The sequence below is a fragment of the Clinocottus analis genome, unplaced genomic scaffold (genome assembly GCF_023055335.1).
Source record: "Clinocottus analis isolate CAN_PGR_092001 unplaced genomic scaffold, fCliAna1.0.p SCAF_13, whole genome shotgun sequence".
NCBI lineage: Eukaryota > Metazoa > Chordata > Actinopteri > Perciformes > Cottidae > Clinocottus > Clinocottus analis.
Window position 1 is genome coordinate 4,577,736 of NW_027175854.1, and position 22,869 is coordinate 4,600,604.

The 22,869-nt window shown below is 39.4% G+C and overlaps 1 protein-coding gene across 4 annotated transcripts in view; it reads left to right on the forward strand.

Moving 5' to 3' along the window:
* The first annotated feature begins 968 nt into the window (after window positions 1–968).
* LOC137783607 (rab GTPase-activating protein 1) overlaps window positions 969–22,869 on the forward strand; it is a 59,841-nt gene continuing 37,940 nt past the window's right edge. Inside the window, exons 1-13 of one of the 4 annotated variants that reach the window (XM_068573717.1) lie at window positions 969–1,076; window positions 9,692–9,927; window positions 11,811–11,840; window positions 13,039–13,297; window positions 13,786–13,999; window positions 14,182–14,356; window positions 16,947–17,107; window positions 18,826–18,936; window positions 19,980–20,046; window positions 20,123–20,225; window positions 20,716–20,885; window positions 21,031–21,193; window positions 22,137–22,230. In XM_068573717.1, the coding sequence (XP_068429818.1) occupies window positions 9,775–9,927; window positions 11,811–11,840; window positions 13,039–13,297; window positions 13,786–13,999; window positions 14,182–14,356; window positions 16,947–17,107; window positions 18,826–18,936; window positions 19,980–20,046; window positions 20,123–20,225; window positions 20,716–20,885; window positions 21,031–21,193; window positions 22,137–22,230 (1,700 nt within the window). In that variant the 5' untranslated portion in view covers window positions 969–1,076; window positions 9,692–9,774. Of the gene's footprint in view, window positions 1,077–1,301; window positions 1,380–9,691; window positions 9,928–11,810; window positions 11,841–13,038; window positions 13,298–13,785; window positions 14,000–14,181; window positions 14,357–16,946; window positions 17,108–18,825; window positions 18,937–19,979; window positions 20,047–20,122; window positions 20,226–20,715; window positions 20,886–21,030; window positions 21,194–22,136; window positions 22,231–22,869 lie in introns of those variants that run through there. The other 3 variants (XM_068573720.1, XM_068573718.1, XM_068573719.1) reach the window with 3 other exon arrangements.

Below are 22,869 nucleotides of genomic sequence, written 5' to 3' on the forward strand. Positions count from 1 at the left end.
CTCCCTTTCCCAGACAAACCTTTTATAATTTATATTCACTAGTGAGTTTCTTCTTGGGCTTTTTAAAAGCTATTGTGAAGACTTGACTCTTGACACTGAGTTAAATTGCCGATACCTTGACATTATGTAAAACATGTGGTGGCTGCTTCACTCATGTTTTCTCTTGGCTCTTGCTCTAGTGTTGTTGTAGTCTATTTGAATTTGATCAGGGACAAGAGGTTAACAAAACACTACTTATAAGCTTTAAAACTCACTGGGGAAAAAAATCAGAGGATGAATTTATGAGATGCCGCCAGTCATCAACCTAACTTCCTTTGTGAGCATGCATGTGAAACGCAATCGCTCAAATGTTGTGACTTTAGTTCAGTGGTTTTATTATGTTTAAAGGGAGAAGAGACATGTTTTATGTTACCTAGTCTGACTGATGAAACAAGCCCTGAAAGGACAGAACGGGTTAGCAAGACCACGCGGCAGTGAGAACAGTGGTTTGTCACAAATGCAAATGGTAAGTTCTGTTTGAGGAAAAATTAAAAATGTAATTAGTATATGATCTTAGCAATTAAATCCTCTTTAAGGTAATCAGTGATGGTGCTTTGGTGGACTTGAGACAAAGTATTGTAGCAGGGAGAACAATTACAAAATATGTTTTGATCTCATTGAGAAAAAACAAAGAGAATAAACTGATAAAAATCAGGGAACATAAAAATCATGTATAACACTAATGATTAGGCCTAATTGTTAATATAAATTTGAGCTTTATAATAAAAGAAAAGACTTTTAATTAGATTTGGCCTCAAGGATAGAAGGATAGACTTATTTGAGACTTAGCTTGGAATTGCCAAGCCCAAAAGACAGCTGAGCTCTTTGAGCATCATGTCATTAGGTAATGAAAACGCGTCCCCTCCCCTCCCTCAGCACAGGCTTGAGGGGCCCTGATATGCGCATGCGCAGTGTGGGTGTCAGCGGGTTGGTTGGGTCTGTGTTTACAGCTCGGCTGGATGCTGGCTGCTGATGTTATTGGGAAGTGCAATGTTGTACCAACCGCCATTGGAATAAACACAACACTGGGAATAAAGGTAAGCGGTTTGGCGCAGGCACTCTCACCGTCAACGTAAAAATGCAAAATCCTATTCAGTGATTAAAAACTGTATGACCTGTTTGGTGGTTGTAAGTGCTCGGGCTAGCATGGCTAGCAGGCGTTAGCCAGCCAGCTAACGTTACACACAGTAACGGCCTGTTTCAACCAGTCAGCGCTTTCACTCCCCGAACTGCTGCAACAGCTTCCCGCAGCAGTTTGCTTTACGTTAACGGGACGGGCTCGCTCCTTGAGTCACTGTGCACTTCAACATTTTGTCTGTGGACTTTTAGTCTTATGACTGGTGAGTAGCTATCCTTGCTAACGTGAGACAGGTTTGTGAGGGCTAACCTAACTGTGGCGAACACAAGCTGGACATATGAGCTTCGTCCGACGTTGTACAGCATAAATACATGGCGCTAACGGTTGATTAAGTTATCTATTAAAGAGCTGTAGGGTTTGAGATGTATCGAGGCATCATCGTGCTGAATAGGCTTCACTGACATGTAGCAGGTTTGCTTGTATTTAGATTGACAGCTAGCTAAATGTACTTGTACATATTTACTTATTCAGTAAAACTTCACAAGCACAGATCTTCACATCTATCAGTCTGTTTCATCTTTAGTGCCATGTGAGCTTACCACATTAACCCAAGTTCATTGTGACATAAAGTCATGTAGAACATTTAGTATCGATGAAGAAATCACTCTATAAGAATATCGATAGCTTTTGTGTTGATTTCTATGACAGATAAACCCACCCACTGTGTGTATATACAGGCTTTGACTGTAAACGTGTGTTGAAACCTGTAGCAGTTAATACTAAGTTCCCTACAGATTCTTACAGGCCTGACTTGAATCTTTATTGAGTCAAGTACAATGAGCCTTTAATCCACTCATTTCTTTTGTTCATTGAAGTTCTGTTATTGTCACATGATACGAAATGGACCAGCAGGGATTGTTATGAGAAGTCTGCGGTAGCGTGCATGGGCGGCTGACATTTGGCTTTTTTTTTTTTTTATTGCATTTCCCCATCAACATGTTTGACCAGTTTCACTGGATGGGTACAGAATCACACAATACATTTACAAACTAACTGTAAACAATAACTAGGTGAATAACGTGTTGTTAATGCGTTATTTCCTTCTCGAAAAATATTTAAAATATTTTTCAAAAGGGTGTGACATACAGCATTCTTTTTAAAACGCATACTCAATTCTGTGTTTTTGGTGTTAACACAGCTCTGTCACTCAGTCAACAAGTGGTGCAAGTTGTGGCAAACTCATTTGTACTGGTCAAACTGGTCAAGCGGCCATTAGCTTAATGCATAGGTCTGATTCCAGTAGCTTTTGTTTCTTGTGAATTAAAATATTTCTCAGCTGTGGACAACATGCATTGGAACAGAGCCAAACTGTCACTTAATTTGACTCGGATCCTTGTTCCTGTTCTATTTCCTGAAACTCGGGTATTAAAGTATTGCAGGTGACACTTGCCCTTAAAACACACAACCCAGATTTTTTGTGTGTGCAAATGTTTGCTGTTTTAACAACAATCAATGTGTTTACTAGAGGAGGGAAATGATAATGATTCATCAGCTGTATATTACCTTAGGTTTTGTGAAGCCTAAATGGCTATGATATATGTTCCTACATATTTAGGCTACTGACCACAATACAATGATTCCAATGAAGCTTCAAAAATGCAGTCTGAGAAATCAGGGGAGCAAGTGCATCCATTGTTATTAGTTTGACCAAAGTTAACACTATTAAATATATTAACAAGCAATTATATCAATGAATAGAAAGGCTGGAAGAATGTAGCTTGTCATTTTATTTAGCGTATGCATGTCAACTTCTCTTCCAACGTCATCCATAATAAAATTCAGAATGTATGAATTTATTAACCATACTTGTATATTATAAATATTATATTCCTTGTCAAAAGCAAATATGTAAAATCTAATGCCTGATCTTGAGATTCCACACATCCCTTCTCTTTTGCCAAGTTCACATTACACAACTTAACCCAGGATTTACTACTCCCAGATAGTTTTGGAAATACCAGACAAAAGCTTATCAGAGGCAGTTAAGCGTCGGCTCGGTGCTCACAAATCGGTACTCGTTACTCAGACTGTGTGTGAACTATTCAAAGGGGTGAGCTGAGATGCTTGTCAATGCTTGCTAAATAGCTGGACCTGTCAGGGAGCTACAGGCTATGAAAGTTCAAGTTGAGGGGAAACTAGGGGGAGGGGTCACCTGTCACTGTGTGAAAACCAAATTTACCATGCCACTTATTTTTTTCACAATCAACACTTGAAATGCTGGAGGCACTTGTAAATGACACGGTATTACAAAATGTAAACGTGAAGTTGTGTGTAGTCACTTGTTTGACTACACACAACTTCCCACCACAACTTTTCCCTGTCGCCAGTCAGTCATGTGGCGTGAAAACTGCAACGATATTAAGACTCCCACTTAGAAGACAGCAAGTTGTGAAGACTTTGAAAATCGTGTAGTGTGGACAGAGTCACTAAGAGACGAAGTGATTGTTGCTGTGTCCCCTTGTATACTCCCTGTTATAGCTTTATCTGTAATTTAATTTGCACTGAATGCTTCAAAGTCCAAACAACGCCTCTCAGATGCACCTGTCATTGGGGGAGTTGGTAGAGACTGAATGGCAGAGAGCTGGTTTTGACTACTGGATTCGTGTTTCCTTGCAGTTGCTGTGGACAAGATGAAAGGAGACCATGTAAGGTTGAAAATATATTTCAAAGGTACAGCTGTATTTCTTCTGTGCTTATGTTTGACTCGACTCTAATCATAGTTTTAAAACATCAACAATGGGCATGAAGAAAATATTTGTTGTGGCATTCGGCAATATCTACACTAGTAGCAGTACATTCGTACATTGTTCAACTTGTAAATGAAGTAGGCTATACTGATTTAGCTTGTCTCAAATAATGAATGGACTGTATCAAGCACACAGTTCAGAGTGACTGACTTGCTTCTACCAAACATCTAAAATGAACCTTTTTTTTACCTTTAGAGATCTCTAACTCACTGTACTACTGAGAATTGTCTTTTATCAACATACTTCTAATAATTCAGATCAGTCAATGTTTGCTTTAATGATATTTATTGACTTACCCTGAGACACATAGTTTATAAAGCTTGTATTTATAATTAACTTCAAATTATTCAGACCTTAAGTCATCACCCCAGGAGAGCGAGAACTTTAATCTGCGTTAAGAATTACTATGTGCTTATTAATGATTTTTCAAATAGAATTTTCTGATTAGTATGAAAGGAAGATTATCCTATCCTTTTTTAGAATTAATGATTTGAGGATCAGTTATTTTTTAGTCCACCCAGTGTGGTGATAGAGAGTTTATTTTGGGGTAAATCTGTGGACAGACTAACATGTAAATTCCTTTCACAATCACATAGCATTTATGCTTCTTCTTGAGCACACAGACAGTCCCTTGAATTGAAAAAGTCTCATAGGGAGTCAAATTGATAATTAGTATCACTGACACTTAATCTCACTCACGCTGCTTTCAGTTACAATGTCTAAAGGCTTTTAACCCTTCACAAATGTTTGTTGCACCGAAACACACAGGTGTAAAGTTTTCCTTTCAAGCCATAGTTTTGATCGTCATAAATCTGCAGAGATACACCACTGTTAAATACATTTGTGTTGATAGCCACACATTGTGCAGCACAGTATCTCACAGGCACACACTTATCATTTTTTCTTAGTCATGAGAGATTGTTTGGTTGTTGGGTTTGCAAAGGTTTAGTTCCTCGATAGCCAGCCGAGAGTCAGTGCTCGTCAGCTGTGGCTTTGGATTGAGATGATTATAAGATGCTCACAAATGAGATGTAAATTAAGAACAGCGTGTGTATGTTTGCTTGATTTGTACAATTGAGGTCTTGCGCATTCAGAGCTCCTCTTCCGTTCGTTTTCTATCCCGTCTCTTTTGTGCTCCACCTTGTTGTGACCCACCTTGTGTAAGCTCAGCCTTTTCATTCTTTCTTTCTACTTTTTCTCTCTGACTCTCCCTTCCTCTCGGCAATCTCGGCCTGGCTGAAGTCACTGCTGTGAGGCGAGTCGAAAGGGACTGTGTTGCAAGCCTGAATGCTCTCTGGCTGTGTCCGGCTGTGTCGTCCTCTCCCTTGTGAGGTGCACGCATGGCCCAGCTGGCAGCCCAGAACAGCTCGTTCAGCTGGAGAGCTGTAGGAAGGACAAAAAAAAAGAAAAGAAAGGCATATTCATGACTTGACATAACATATGTTACTGATTGATACTAGCCACTGTTGAAGGTCATTTGGTCCAAAAATGAAACTGTACTCTGACTATATCAACCTATTTTGGGTTACTGCTTTGTGTGGCAACTGGGTCGGTAAAGTCTACCACTTTTTTTAAAAGAAACTTCTTAGAAGTATTTTCTTTAAATTATACTAAATGTAATATCTATTAGTTCTGGACTGTTGGTCAGACAAAACAAGCAGTTATGTGTTGGAAATTGTGATTTTTAAAAATGTTTTATTCTGTATGTTATTTGATTTAGTTGTTATTTGAATATTTCAATTGAAATGTTACCTTTGTGTTGGATATTATTATTGGTGAGCATAGAAAATGAAAGAATACAATTGATATTTCAAACATGTAATTGTTTGATAAAAACAACGACTGATTGATTACTTTCATCATTAGATAAAACCATTCAAAGTGTAATGAATCTCTCCTTTTAACTCAAAAGTGTGCACGCTTTAACATTTTGTCGCCTTATTCAGTTTTACAAATTTGTCTCTTCAGGAAAGTGCATAGCGATGGAGAGTGATAGTATTTTATTACGGAAGTAATACACTGAAAATATCAGTCTGCGAACCAGAATTTACTTCCCAAGCTGTTTATTTCAGAAGGAACAGGACACATAATATCACCATTTGCCAAAGGTTTGCACTAAGTGAACCACTGTAGATAGCGGCTTTGTTGTCACAGCGATACACACAGCTTTGTTCCAGAGGAAAGTGCTTTCAGCTTCTCTTCTCGCCTTTTCAGAACTCTAACATAAGTCAGAGAATAGTCAAATAAAAGGGGGGAAAATCCAATTTCCAATGATGATTTGATTCAAAGGAAAAGAAAGGGTTTGGCTGGAGAGAAATTTGTGAGAGGGAGTGAAGAAACAGTCTGCTGTCCTTGTCTTCTGTACTCCAAAACAAGCGGCTAATGTGATGAGCAAAAATTGTATTGACTTTCAAAGTTGAAGACAATTCTCTCAGTAGACTGTCTCCCAATCTGAGACATTTTGGATCCATAGGAAATGCCGTTACTAATTTTGTAACAATCGGTCGCATGCTAGCCAATGGATTGTGTGTCTAGCTGGAAACCAAGCACACTGCAAACATTGATAACGAAGAGTGTAGCTTGGCAGGAGCAGACGGATGTTGCAGAGGCTCGGGAGGGTGACAAGGCAACCATTATAAGCTTGTCTGAGCGTCAGCTCGTCAGAGACGTAGAGTAGGAGGTTTGTGTGTGCATGCACATGTGTTTCTGCGGGTGAGAGGTTACGTTATTTATGTCATAATGACAATAATAAACTGCCTGTGCTTGTGTGTGTTTTTACGTTTGATTTTCTTTAAATGTATGCAATGGTGAGTCTTCGCTCGACTGCATAGGTTGATCGAGTTTTCAGCATTTGCTACTCGATACATGAACAAATTAGTAAAGCTAATTGGCATCTTTCTCAGTTAACGCCACACGCTGTGTCTCTGCACCTACATTTCTCTCCAGTGCAACGATAGACTAGATACACACTACTTTAAAAATGAACTAAATAAGACATTGGTCAATGTGGCAGGATGAATAAACAAAAGACCAAAACGTGGAGAAATTCAAAGTTCATCAAGCAAAATATAAGGAAAAATAACCAAACTAATCACACCAAGGACAAAAGTGTAAAAATAAAATGTAATGCAGCTGCTTTTGAGCCAAACATCTGTAATGTGTCTTCAACATTATAAGCCTGAGAAGATCGGGAGGATGTGGAGTCATGCAAATTTCCATTATGGATTGCTACCGAGTCAGAGGCTCTCTTTCTTCTGCACTGGTAGGTTTACGATTATATATCAACTCTACCCTGCAATTTGTAAATTCATGCATGAATACATTTGTGACTGTTGCTCGACTCCACATCCAAGCAGGTGGTAGGCCCAGGATGTAACTGTTAATCAACAACAGCCTGTACAACACAGTCCTGGAAGGTGGTTTAATCAAGAGCTCATTAGGGTTTGAAATCATTACAGATCTAGGCCTATACAACAAGCCTCACCATGTTATTGATGTCTTCAAATAATCTGCTCTGCAGTATAAAGGGATATGCTGAATGTTGAGAGTAACAAAGTGATCGTCTGTTCTGTGTGATCCTTTGGCATATGTATGCATGTGAATGCTGGGGTTTTCTGAGGCCAGGAAGTGAACAGGAGTTAAAACAGAGCTGTCTTGGGTGTGTGCACTCTGTGTTTTTAGGCAGGTGGAAAGTGAGTGAAACTATTGACAGGATGCTCATAATTAGGTACTTCTTCATTGGCTCCTTGTTCCACTAGAGAAGGTAAAATAAATGTATAATGAGCACACAAAGTGTTGTCACTTACTGGTCTTTGATTGAGTTACCTGTTCGTCCACATGCTTTCATGGGTCATTTTAATAAGTCAGTCAACTAAAAAGGCGACAACCTCTTTTTCTTCTAAGTCTTGGCCATATGACCAAAACCATTTAATGTGAAACATTCAAGTTAAATGGCTCATAATTGATCTGCTAAGCTTTGTTATCTAGATGGTAATAGTTACACGCACATTGTAGAGGTCAACGGCTGACAGTTAACTACTGTATGTTTCACAGTGAAAGTGGCCATGACAAATCCTTGTACACTGTGTGTGACCTTGTCTCTCAAGTTCAGTTTTGCAACGCTAGTGAAAAACAACACCCAGGACTTTTGGATGAAAACCAGCGGCTCATTTTCTCCGTTTGCTATGAAAAGTGGAAGAGAACAAGCCTAAGCTGTCAGTTTATGTTACTCAGTCGGAGTTTGGTAGCCTCAGAAAAACATTCATATCAGCACAAGATGTTGTAAGGCCTTCTCGTCACACAGAGATAGCTACTTGTATGGAGGTATATTCTGGGTCAGTGTAACAATGTTCTCATAAGTATTGCACATTATTAACTGCTTTGACCTTTTCCTGCTGTGGATTTTACATTGTTGGACCTGCCTTGAATAGGAGGGGTGAGGGTTTGACAGGAGAGCAAAGTGGAAGAAACAGCAAGTAAAACCTTTAGAAAAACGTACGAGTGCAAGGGCTGCCCTTTTTTTGAGAGCAATAAGAGCTAAGAAAATAGAAGATTGCCGGGAGATGGATGAAGAAGAAAGGAGAGAGATGGAAGAGAATGGGAGGGAGGAGTGGAGGAGAGGGGGAACGGCCAGAAATAGCTTGTTATGGTCGCTTGCTGAACCCCTGCCAGAACCTTCTGTTGCGGCGTTCTTCCTGTTACACATAATGCCACCTCCCTGTATTCAGGAGTCATCTCATGCCCAAACTGGAGCGTTACATCATTTTGACTGTAAAACTAATTAATAACTAAGTTTTGAACTCATTACCATCCTTGTTCACAAATAAAGACTCAAAATGTTTTCTTACTTTTAAAGTAAAAAGTGATACTTTCTCCTTTTATTTAAATGTCTTGCTTACCTGTTCCAAACCCTACTTCCTCTTTGCAAGTATTTTCTCCTGTCGATCCTCTCATATAAAGGTGCATTGGTCAGTGTTGCAGTTACAAAATGTCAAATTTGATGGCTTGTTATATGCACATATCTTGTGGCAAAATATAATACTCCATTTAATTGATGGCTTGACGGAGGGAGCTGCAGTCACAAGTGAGTGAGCTGATGATGTGTAGTGTTTCCCACAGGATCTCAGTCTATTTGTGGTTGTAGCGGCAGGCCTGGAGAACATCCATGCACACAATGCAATTAGCACATTCATTGCATCATTTCTGTGTGTGATTCTGTTTCTGCTGGACATTTCTAATGTGGTGGTGGGGACAATAGATATTTATACGGGTCAATACTGATATGAAATATGTGGATGGTTGTGGCAAGCTGGCTTGTTCCCTAATTCCTCAGTCATATGCATGTTGTTTCTTTTTCAAAATGACACTTGCATCACCAGCCCCAAGCTATTTTGCAAATATCTCTTGTTTATTCTGCAGAGATGCACACATTTGCCTCAGATGACCCACATATCCTCTTTTCCTCTGATCTGTCCTGTGTCCTTCATGTTCACTATCACTTGATCGAGCCTTTTTTTGCCAGACTTTTCTTTTGCACCCTCTATTTCCTCTTAAAGCTTCCTCTCTGTTCAGCTCTAAAGGCTCCTCAAAGTTTCCCAAAGGTGCTTAAATGACCTCCGAAAGTGAATCACAAACGGTTTCCTCAATTTACGAGAGGGTTAGTGTCTAAGAAGCCAAGTTTCCAGTTGCCTTAAATGATGCCTTTCATGGATTTCATCACATCATGACTGTTTTCTGCTTCTTTTCTTTATTTTTTTTCTTTTTCTAGGTGATTTTGCTCATCATCTCCCACCACTTTCTCCTTCCGCCTTCCATTCATGAGCAGCGTGGCTGAGTTTAACAGCGGAAGCCATGGATGACAAGGGCTCGGTGGGGAAGATTAGCGTGTCTTCAGACTCAGTGTCCACTCTCAACAGTGAGGACTTTGTCCTTGTGTCCCGGCTGGGGGATGAGACACCCTCCTCCACTAATAATGGTAGTGATGACGAAAAGACAGGACTGAAGGTAAGGATGGTTGGGTTTAGGTATGGACGGAAAGTACAGAGGAGAGAGCGGAGACTTCAGAGCATGTTGACATGCCGAGAGAAAAAGTCTGTGACGACAACCTCATGGTATCATATGAGCACACTTTTCTTTGAAAAGAAAAAAAACAACAACTTTGTGCTTTAAAAGCATGGAATTAGTTTCCAGAGGATGTTGTCCAGGCTCTTTTTGTTTACTCTTAAAACATATCAATTGGCTATGTCCTCGATCGCGAAGGATAGTTTATAACTAAAAATTCACTATCAGTGATTATTGTTATTTCAAAATATCTATACAATATTTTAGTATTGTTTTTAGTCTGACATCTGGTGTGGAGGATTTATATCCTGTACCAGAACAAGTAAATTCCAAGGAGTGTATCTGAGGACCTGGCATAATTTACCAAAACATCTTGATGTTCATTTTGTCTTTACCTAGTTGTCATCAGTGTAATCGGGGGATACTGTCCATACATATTCCATTGTTACCAAGTCGTGTTCAACACAACTCTCGTCCATCTTTTAAATATGCAGTCTCACACTCTAACCATAAGGCTAACCATTTCTTGTTTTGCTTTTTCCACATGCTCACTCCACCTTTTTGTCATACTTAGTCTTAGGTGTGTGTGTTTCGTCTGTGATATTCCGTTTCCATTTGTTTCCTATAGTAAGGAAGGCCTGTATTGCTTGCACATCACCAGAAATTGGAGCGCACATTATTACAGGTTTTTATTGTAGTAAAAAACTTGTCTCTTAGACCTGTGAAGATTTACATTTGTTTCCCCTGAGTTCTTCCACTGTAAATTGCCTGTGTTATTGAAATGGAATGAGATAGTGGGGGAAAAAAGTCATCCTTGTAAATCAAACTGCTGAAGAAAACCATGTTGTTTGTGTGAACTGTAAGTATAGCTGATACTTTACCACTTTGTCATTTAGTGCCAGCCAAGTCAAATACTTTTAGAGAACTTCTCCCTGCTGCAGTCAATCAGTTGCTTCTATCAGTATACAGCATGTGCTATTCTACCACAGTATTTCTGACTTACAGTCTGCCCTCTGTGATTTAGTTAGTGCCCACTCAGCAGGTACTAGTTTGTAAACAGTTTGGTGATGGAGCTGCAAATGTTTGAAGTCAGTCAGGGAAAAATAAAGATGTTTTGTTACCAGGTTTCATCTCCACAAAGAGAGTGAAAACTTTCTGAGGAAAGAAATGTAGCTATCAGCGACCATCCTGTGTGTGTCCCTTATGGGTTAAGGTTACTCCACTCCTCTCCTCTCCTCTCTTCTCCACTCTTCTCCTCTCCTCTCCTCTTCTTTCCTCTTCTCTCCTCTCCTCGTGTATTTCACTTTACTCGTCATCACACTTCATTTGATTGAATTTACTCAGCTGGCTCACCTTCATACTCTGTCCATTAGTTTATATCATTACTGTACATGTTTCTATGTCGACTTGATGTTGTACCAAAAGCTACCAGAAGATGGCGTCAGCAAAGCATGGATGTTGCAAAATTCAGTTGAAAGGAATAGGTCTCACACTTTTTTTTCCCTGTCAGTCGCTGTGCTTGGAAATGAAACTGTGTGATTATTGCATATTACACCTGTACAGAGTCTGCGAAAGGATCGCAACTGTTTTAACGGAAACCGCGTTGAAGTATCAGTTTTGTGTAGCCTGGTGGCTAGATGGCAGGAACCTGCACACGTCCACTGTTCTCGATATGTAGTGGTGAAATCACTCCATTCACTGACACTTGGCCATCCAGATATCATGTATTGGTTCTCGATCCAACACACATGTGTACATCTCCCTCCCAGTCAGACCATCCAGTCAGAGAGGAGTCAGTGTGTCTAAACTTGTTGTTTGTTATGCAGGTGATTTCTGAGGAAGGGGTCAGCTTTAAGGTCAGTCTCTTCTCTCGCTAGCTTTCTCTTCTTCCTGTATCTCCCACTGCTCGTTTCTATCTATTTTCCTCTCTTTCTGTGATGTGATTCCGTGGTGATTCTGTCTGTGATTATTTGTGCCTGCAGTTAACGGATGGCCTTAGCCAGTCTTTTGAAGACTTAGGTTTTGGTTATGATACAGATTTTCACACACAAGGACTGTAGTTGGATCTGACAATTGCACATGCTTTTAGCACTACTTGTAAATCACAAAGCTCAACAGAGCTGCATAGTGACGTAGTTATGTCAGATGTGTTAACCTATATTTAGAATTGACAGCTTTACATAAGCCTTTAAATTGTAATATGTTCCCCCTTATTTGGCACAGTGGGCTATTAGCATAGACATTATAGACCATTATGCTTGAGATGATTGCTTGAGTCTAACAGCATTGAGCACATAATCATGTACCCCAAGGCACAGATGCATTGTATGGCTGTCTATTCATAGAAACTATAACCTGAATATTCAACTATGATATAATGACATATTCCACATAGGTTGATTATCTTTTTTAAGATAATTTTTGAAGATCGTCTGCTCCTATCCCTTATTGCCCAGTACAACAGTGCCCTCTGCAGCTTAAGTCTGCGCTTTATTTCTTACCTAACATCAGGCTGATGCCACAGCAGGCAGAGGAAATGGAGCATGTCTCCTTTTGAGGCACCTCATGGTTTGTCCAGCCTTAAGCTTGCTCTTTGATTGCTGTTCGTTAGCTTGGAAGTAAGCTTACACACTTAGTGTTGGCATGGCTTGATACCGGTACTTCACAACTCAAACTCACATGCATACTAATCACTAATATTTTTATTATAAAATGTAATAAAGGTATGTTGAATGTCTGACCGCCAACATGAAACAAGGCATCTTTCCTCTTTGAACACACTGTTTTCACTTGACAATAATTTAAAAATCACTGTTAAATGCACAGCCTTTTCTACAAACTGTAAGATATAATTGTAATGCAGTTGATGTAGGTTGAAAGATCAGCTTACGTTCAATGTGTAATGGGGATTATTACTATGATTCTGTTTTGTAACAATATCTGTTCTTGTGTTTTCCTGTAATTAAAAAAAAATGTTTTGTTTGAATGCTTCCCTTGTCCCTTTTGTGTGGTTGTGTTTTTCTGTTTATGTGTGTGTATGCGTGTACATGTCAGATTGTGGGGAATGGAAGTGAGCAGCAGCTCCAGAAGGAGTTAGAGGATGTCCTCATGGACCCATCGGTAGCTGACACTGGACTCAGATCAGAAACAGGAATGGAAAGCCTTGGTGGGAGCGAATGTGGCCCACTTTCCACTACGGGGTCACCTGTACCGCCAGGCTCAGACCCTCTGAGTGCACAACCACCCAAGTTGGAGATGGTGCTTCCTGTTCAGACAGCTCAGGAGAGTGAACTGAATGAGAGGTCGTACCGAGGTGAGACATGGTGGGACTTTTCTTATCCTCTTTTCTTGTGGCTGCAACGCTCACACAATGACTATTATCTTCAGCTTTATACATCTGTTTCCAAGACATTCAGAGTAATATCATAGAAGCACCGATATTTTTAAATCATACAGTATAGTCAGTCTTTCTACTTCCCTCATTGCCTCTTTTTTATATTTTTATAAGAGGAATTTAATTGATTTGCAATTTTCTTTATAATTACTTGTCTGCTCTATGCATTTGTTCCATGAATTTAACTTACTGATCTTCTTGCATACCCACCTATCTTCCATTCCATGCCTACTTCACCTCATTTCTACCTTGCAGAAGGCAAGTGAGCTTATCTCAATTGAGGACAAAGACATTGACGTACAACCATAAAGTCATGAAAGGAGCTATGATCAAATAATCAAATCCTTTGTTCTTCCTCTCTTCTGCTCTTCTCCCTTGCTCTCTCCCAATTCATTAACCGATTGCAGCAGATGAATCCTCGTCAGATGGCAGTCCTGGCAGTCCCATCCCAGATGAGGACAGCGTTGTGTTCAGCCAGCTGACATACCTTGGGTGTGCCTCAGTCAACGCCCCCCGCAGCGAGGTGGAGGCCCTGCGTATGATGAGTATCCTCAGAGGGCAGTGCCAGCTCCCACTAGATGTTACACTATCTGTGCCAGGCGTGTCCGAAGGCACCGTCAGGTATGGGGGAACATATGGATTACTGGTTCCACTTCTACAGTGCACTGTAACATGCATATGTGTACATACAGTTTGCATGCTCAGGCACTAAGTGTTCAGTTAGATGTCATTCACACAGCACACAAACACACAACAAATTTCATCCTGCGACTTTTAAGATTTTTCATTAATATTTATTACAGGCTGCTGGACCCCAACGCCAGTACGGAGATCGCCAACTACCCTATCTACAAGATTCTGTTTTGTGTGCGAGGCCATGATGGCACACCAGAGAGCGACTGCTTTGCCTTCACTGAGAGCCACTACAATGCAGAGATCTTCAGGATCCATGTGTTCCGCTGCCAAATCCAAGAAGCGGTGAGGATTCAATCAATTGGGTGGTGTTTGATTTTGTGTAACTGTATTACATAAAGACATATTTAATGGTCGCTCTCACAATAGTTTGAGTCCTAAAATAATAGTTATTACGAGATCCTTAACTTTAGCTTTAGAAATGTTTACACAAAAAATGTCCTTCCATTGGAATCCCAGACGTAAGTGATGTTTTTAAAGGCCAGTATGAACAGGAGAGATGATTACAGCAAGAAAAAACTATGTCAATGTTCATATGGGCACCTGGCTAAGGTTTGAACCTATCCTTTAACACAAATTCACACATACTGAAAGAAAAACAAAGACAAATGAAACAAAAATGAAAGAGGGAGCAAAAGCTTCTTATACATATTCAGCATTTCACACAACAATTTTTTTCGATTTTTTTTAAATACTTTTTCTGTCTCTTCCACTCATGTTCAAATACATGTGTACACACTCATATTGTCAGCAGTATTCTGCTTGACCTTGCCTTAAAGTGTTGATCTCCATGTAGCTTGCTCTCCAGGGTTCAGCAACCGCGCGTGAGCTTCGTCAGTGGTCCATGCGGGATTATGTCATGCACTGCAGGCTGCGCCGCAATGCACATGTACACAAAAAAGTACACACAATCCCCCAAGCTAACCTATAATGGAGAGGAAGTGTCATTGCTTATATACTGTTGGTTTAGCTTCAATATAATAGAAGAGAATAGGGAATCGACTCATGAAACTGGGTTAAAGTACTATTTCAGTGCTCAGTGACCTGATTTCTCCCTTATAGAAGCACTCTGCTTCAATGTCACTAAGAGCCCCCAGACAGACGCTACTTTATCAGTCCCACATCATCCTGCGATCCAGTTTCTCAGACACCCACCCGCAACGCACATTCTCACACTAAAACACTAGTGCACTGCATCCACGCAAACCTACACACAGATAATCCCCGGTAGTAGATCACTTCTTTACTTAGTAACGGGACATCTCTGTCTTTGGCTCTCTCTTCCCTTTCTTCATCCCCACAGTCTTCCTCTTGCAACCGCCCTTCTCTTCCTTCCCAACCCCCACCAGCAGAACCATCTACAATGGGTTCAGCTTTTTTTGAGGGCCTTCCATTTGAACCATTAGATTGGAGTGAGTCGTCTTCAGAAAAAGCTGCCCTAGTCACAGACCTAACATCAGCCTCAAATCCACTTAAATAACTCTTAAGGCTTTTTAAACCTCTCTATTTATTTATTTTATTACTGATCTGTACTGAGGTAACCTTGTGAAAGGCTATCCCAGCTGGACTAATACTTATTTGCATCAGCTGTCTCATTTTAAGCGTAAAAACTGTTTCCTTCACAGTTTTTAATATCTTAAAAATACCCAATACCTGGCCAAATTACTTGTCAGGGTTGATAGTTTTGCAGTACAACTGTTCATGTCCTAGTACAACTCCTTCAGACTGCAAACAAAAAATAAAAAGGCAATTTGTAGGCAGTCAAAACAGATCAGTTCAGATTCTAGCCTTGATTGGAACAGTAACCAACAATTATTTTCTGTAATTTGTCATAAATTCATCCATATGATGACTTATTCGTCATCTCTTCTCATCTAGTCGCCTATTGTTTCTCAATAATCACCCCCTTGCAATGCCTCAACATCCTTAAAGTGCACTCAGAACATAACAAAGGCTTTGTGTGGGACAGATCAGGAGCTGCTTTATACTCTGGCTTTAAAAAAAGCAAAAGAGCATGGATGTTTATTGATAACAGCAGTTTCCCCACACAACCTCTCAGCCACTAGCGCCAAAGCTCTGCTGTGGACCAGAATACGGTTCAGGATGATCCAAAACCACTTCACTGTGGGCCCCTATTTGGGGGAGCGCTCTGTTTTGTTATCATAAACACATGTCTGTTAGTAATTATAAAAAGGTAAATAAAATACTACTTCTTGACGAAATGCAAAACTTAATAATTTAAAGTCTTGGTGAGTGGGAAAAGTACATGTATATAAATTGTTTTATAAATCGTAACCCCACAGTCCTTAGCTGTTCCCCTGGCTCTGCTCCTTTTTGGGATTGGAGATTCAGCAGAAACTTGTAGTCTCTGGTCGGACTGAGTTGCCTCTGCTTAATGTTAATGTTACAATACCTCCACACTGGCAAATGTGAATCAGCATGTTGATTCAAACTCAAGACGGTTAAAGAGAGTAGCCGGTTGTTAGCTTAGCTTTTTAGTGTCCCAAATTTCAAAATTACATAACAGATCTGCAGGGTTTTGGTCAAGTTTTTAATCAGTATTAATTAATATATGATCATTTTGCCTGGTGTGGATATTGTTTTATTCAAAGCAACATTACTGAAATTACTGTTTATCTCATCAGTGGATGTTTTCTCTTAGATCTCTGCTTGAAATAGATAACTAACTTGTCAATGTGGCCTGTGTTTTTAACTAAAGGCAATTGAAGCCATTGGCAAAGGAGAGTAGCATTAATATCACCAATGCTTTTGGTGTCTCTTCTCTGTGAATGATGGAGGTCAATAAAGATCCTGAATTCCTTATTAAACACAAATTCTAGAAATGTGGTCTGTGTCTTTCCCCTTCCTCCTCCAGGTGAGTAGGATTCTGTACAGCTTTGCCACAGCGTTTCGGCGGTCAGCTAAGAAGGCGGTTCTTTCATCTCAGCAGCCCGCTCCGCTCACCCCTGACAGTGACTTGTTTACCTTCACTGTCAGTCTGGAAATCAGGGAGGATGATGGCAAGGGTACCTTCAGGTGAGACTTGAATTCACTCATTTCAATATTTCGAGCATTGGATCATCATATATGTGCAATTTTAGACACACTGGTCTAAAATCTTTGTCTAGAAGTAGTCTGGAAACATAATGGAACTTTTTTCCGTGGAGTCTGTTGTGGCTTTTGTTGGAGACAAATGAATTTGATGTACTGTGGATGAGGGCGTACTGTTCAGGCTACGTCATCAGAGCTTTACTGAACACCAACCGTAATCGTCAAATACAACCAGTAATGTATGGCTTTACAAAAAAATCACCAGATAGTTAAACCTTTTATTTCTAATACTTGCACTAGCAATCAAACCAAATCCATAAAGAGCTTTTAATGTGTTCAAAGTCAGCACACTTGGTGCACACTAAAGAGGGGAGAATCCTCTCATTGGATTATATGCAAAAATATATGTTAAATAAATTAAACACTATAAAAGCAACTGTGAAATTATTAAAGTATCACCAGAAGTCCTCACAGTAGACCCAATATGTTGACTCCTCTTATAAATTAAAGTAACTCTGTTTCATACTCAAGAACAGAACAGAACGTTCATGCAGCTCTGTTCAATCAACCTTCCTTGACCTTCTTTTAAATTTTGTTTTTTCATACTACTGAGACACTTCTTTGTGTTCACAAACAGCCCTAGACACTCATCTTATTTAGAAACTAAACTAAACAAAAATTATGCCTGTGGTTATTTTTATTCAGGACATATTTCCTCCTCATTAGCTCTTTGTTGATTATTTGAGTGTGCTGACTTCCAAACAAACAGCTCTTGCATGCAATCACATTACATGTTTATGTGGCAAGGCATCCTTTCCTTGTGTAAATACAAATATGGAATAGGTGATCTATGGAAACTGTACATTTATATAGTCAAATATCTGTGAAATAAAATTGAAGTGAAATACATTTAATTAATAATTCCTTCATTAGGCTGTAAACAAGCCTTTTTTCATGCAGTCAGATGGTCTAGCTAAAGTGTAAAAAATGACTCTGGCTGATAATAGTTGTAGTTGATAGTCATATATAAAACTGTATATGGTGCATTAAGTCCCTACTCAACAGATATGTGAAAGTGTTTGTTTGTCTGAAATCACGGCAGGTTCTACATGTTTCGCTTATATTTTAAATTGATTAATGTTCAGAAACTTTGTACTTAAGGGTTTCTTCAGTGATTCCTCAGGAATTTATTTCTGCGACAGTTTGGAGAATGTTGATTACTCTTCCTGTCTCAAACCTGGTTCTTTTCCAACCCCGAAAGCAGAGCAGGAAAAGAACCAGTGCCAAAACATGTTTGAAAATGTCTCTCATGAACACTTTTATTATGAAAAATGTGTGTATTCAGAATATGAGCCCTGGTCTTCAATTTCAGTCAGACTGGCTGATTGACTGACGAGTAATACATTTCATTGTCTAGTTGTTTGTGTTAGTTTATATAACATTAGAAAATGTATAATTATGGCTTTCCTTCCCAGTCCAGAACTAAACAACCTGTAAGCAAGTTGTCTAATATTATTAAAAATGTCTTTAATGTCTTAGCATTATTTTCTAAAATAAGGTCTGAATGGATGATCGTAACTTTTCCTTACTGTGTCACTTTCAAACATATCAATGTTTTTTTTTATTAACATTCATCTCTTTTTTTTCTTTCTCTTGATGATCTGTTAAAATGTGGATACTATTTCTTGTTTTCTCAAATCTAGCGCTGTAGCAAAAGACAAGGACAAGCAGAGCTTCAAGCTGCGTGCAGGAATGGACAAGAAAATAGTTATTTTTGTCCAGCAGACCTCCAATAAGGAACTGGCGATTGAGAGGTAAATTAAAGCGCCAACACAAACCACATGTACATGCACACGCACAATACAGCTTGTGAATAGGTTCAACGTAGCATCCTCAGAGGCACTGGTTTTGCTATTCAGTACCACAGGATGACTGAGTGTTTGTTTCATCTATTATTTAGATAAATTACAACATCCAGTTCTTTAAGTTAGATGGAAACAAGAAAATTGAGTAAAGTGTTCATAAAGCACACTTGCATTCTTTTTGTTCATGCCCTTTGCATGTGTATTCTCATTAACCAAGAAAACCGTCTGGTATGGCGACAGTACTACTTTCAGAAGATGTAATCTGAAATACACCTACATAGACACACATACGTATCCCTAAACATGACAAGGGCATGCAGAATTAATCTAGAATAATGTAAAAAAAAAAAAGAATAGAGCATATAACTACATTTTTCCTGAAAGAAAAAAGAGAATCTGTCATGTATTTGTCAGACTGTCTTCCATCTGTCAGACTGTCCTCCATTTCCTTTAGTTGAGATGTGTCGGCTTAAGGCACGACCAGACATTCATAAGAAAGGAATCACTCAGCTGTAATTGATAAACACACACCGGTGAACATCTTTACATCCGCGCGTTGGCCTACGTCAAGGTTTAAGTGTTCCGGCACAGTTTAAAGATGGTGATTGATGTGAGTCTGTCTCTAAAGCGCCTCATTTTCCATGGTTTGATAAATCTGTTGAAATGTAAACATTCCATCACCTTTTTGCAGGCTTCAGTTTTCACGGTGGTGTGTTATTCTTTGATGAACACCAGGAATTTGAGGTCTGAAGGGCTGTGTTTAATATTCTCTATGTTCTGGTCTGTGTTAAAGGATCAGTCCAGGAAGCTATTTGCGGTAACCTGTGATGATTACAAACTGGTTTTACTCTACCGAGAGATTTATAGTTCTACTTCTCGCTCTTATTCTGTTCCTTCTTTTATTTTTTCTTATGTAATCCTATTCATCTCACTTTTCTCTCTCTTGTGCATGTTTGTTTGTTTGTGTGCTTTCATGTGTGTCCCCTTTCCAGGTGTTTCGGTCTCCTGCTCAGCCCAGGGAAAAATGTGAAGAACAGCGATATGCACCTGCTAGATCTGGTAGGTAACTGTGTGTGTGTGTCACACTGAGTGTTTTAGTGTGTTTGCTCACTTCCTCCAACTTGTGCCCCTTCAGGAGTCAATGGGAAAAAGTTCCGACGGGAAGTCTTACATCATCACAGGAAGTTGGAACCCAAACACGCCTCAGTTCCAGCCTGTGAATGAGGAAACACCCAAAGGTAACAGCCAGTAATCTGTCAAAAATTCACAAAAAAACAAATGATTTTCAACAGTTATTATTTCATATTTCATATATTTTGGTTATTCACACATATTTTCACACTAATTTATGACACATTTCCAAGTGTGAAATTCCTTTCCCACTGGTTGCACAAATCCTCAAATCAAGCTGTGAAGGAGCAAGCTACTTTTCAAGTACAGCTACACTTATTATGCATTGAGACTGTCCTAATAAGTTTCATTCCTGTTAGAAATAATATTGCATATAAAGCAGGGATTACGGTATTTGAACAGATCAGTCTTAAATGTGAAACATGTTTTATGCACAGCCTTTTCTTCAAACTTTGTGCCATATACGGTACATTACACACCACCAATTTAACTCCAGTGTCCAATCAGTATTTGGTTAAATATGTGTTTTTTTTTATGGCGAATTGGAAGAGAATCACTTAGTGGAGACAACATTTTAACCCTTTTCTTGGTTACCAGATAAATTCATGTACATGACGACAGCAGTGGACCTGGTGATCACAGAGGTGGAGGAGCCGGTCCGTTTTCTGCTGGAGACGAGGGTCAGAGTCTGCTCCCCAAATGACAGGCTGTTCTGGCCCTTCAGCAAGCGCAACTACACTGAGACCTTCTACCTTAAACTACGACAGGTATGTCAAGTCATGACACACATTTCCATCTGTGATTATATCATTTTAAGTGGTTGTCTCTGTGAAATTGCACCACATATCAGCTGTGACCTGGAATGATGCAACACAACCAGTTTGTTAATACACTGTGATTTTCTAACTTCAGATGGAGCGTAAGGAGCGAAAGAGTCCGGCCTCAGACACGCTTTATGAGGTGGTGAGTTTGGAAAGTGAGACTGAGAGAGAGAAACGAAAGACCACAGCTAGTCCTGGCATAATACCCTCCGGTACCACGGTCCCTTCACCGCCTGAGGATGATGAAGAGGAAGGTAATAGGATTTTTTTTAGTCACCTCTTATGATATTCTTATTTTATTAATGGCACACAATACAGGAGAATAGCAAATATGTTATTCCACGTATAATTCCTGATATATTTTCTGCAGATAAAAAAACATATGAAAAGATTCCATCACAAACATGTCCACATAGAACCACAGAGGAAAACTGTCATATGAAAATGTTTTTTTACGTCTTTGAACCATTTCATCACGTTGGACACAAACAACCTCAAAGCGGACACTTCACCATCAAGATAATATAAATATTTTACGATGCAATGCTGAACCATTGCAGTGTCCTTGGTCAGGATGGAACAATAATAACTCTGTGTTGATCAAGAAATAAAAAATAGAATAAACTACCGTGGAAGATCGTACACTACGTTACAGAACTGTTTGTACTGGATCAACAAATACCAGAATACTTTGCCAGCAGTGGTATGTGTGTGTTTTTATCTTTTTGTGTGACTGTAGGATGCAGCAATTAGAGAACATAATTGAGGAACTTTCTGTATCTGTCTATGTTTTTAGTCTTTGGTTTATTGGCCCTTTGGCACAGTGTGATCTCACTCTTTGGACTGCGTGTCCATTGATTGCTCCTCGCTTCTTGTTGTGAGTTGTTCAGCAGATGATTCACCAAAAATAGTTTTATACACTTGGTTTCTTCAAATCATGAAATTCCACATCCAGATATGCATGTTGTTTATTGAATTATATTGCATTCATTATTTAGACAGCAGCCGTTTAAGTTATATTTTATCATGTCAATTGGGCACCATCTTGGGACCAAACATTTGCAGAAAGTTTGTGACCGTCAACACTAAACACCAATATCTTCAAACCAGGAAACATCTATATTTTGCAAATCTAATCATGTAAGAAGGAAATGTACAACAATGGATTTCAATGTGCTTTTGTACACCTGTGTCCAGATAATGACGAGCCGTTACTCAGCGGGTCCGGTGATGTTTCTAAGGAGTGTGCAGAGAAGATCCTGGAGACCTGGGGGGATTTGTTAACCAAGTGGTAAGGCTTTGTTCCTGTGGTGAACGTGTCCTTACTCTTCTATTGCTGTTGCAATAAACACACACACACACAGGCACACTATACAAATAACTTATATTTGTATGTGGGATGTAGCAGATGCACCGTATGTGAAAGAAAGAGCAGCAGGCAGGAGTTCTTCATAAGCAGCTTAAGATGGCTTCCCTCTTTCATTACCGCATTCGTTTTTAATCAAACGCTTGTGATGAACTGAATTGAAAATGCTCAGACTTTAATTTGCTGTAACGTAAGACACATGCACACGCACGCCTCTCTCTTCTCTCCCCCTCTGGGCTTGTGTATCTTTTTCAACAGAATAGTTGAATTTAGTTGAATTTGTACATATCCAGAATATTTGTTTCACCTTTTTATATGTTTTTCTTTCTATATTTTGGCTTAATGTTGTTGACAATACAAAATGGTGACATTACCATTAAAACATTAATTGTGTTGCAACTATTTGTCTGACTTATCTGATAAAGATACTGTCTTTCATAACTTCGGTAAAGAAATAAATCATGAGACTAGCCTGTCATAATACTGGGCTTTGTGCAAGTGATTGGAAATTTTGTGCGTGAGCGAGGGAGTGTGTGTCATTGTGGGATGCAGCGCTTAGGGAGC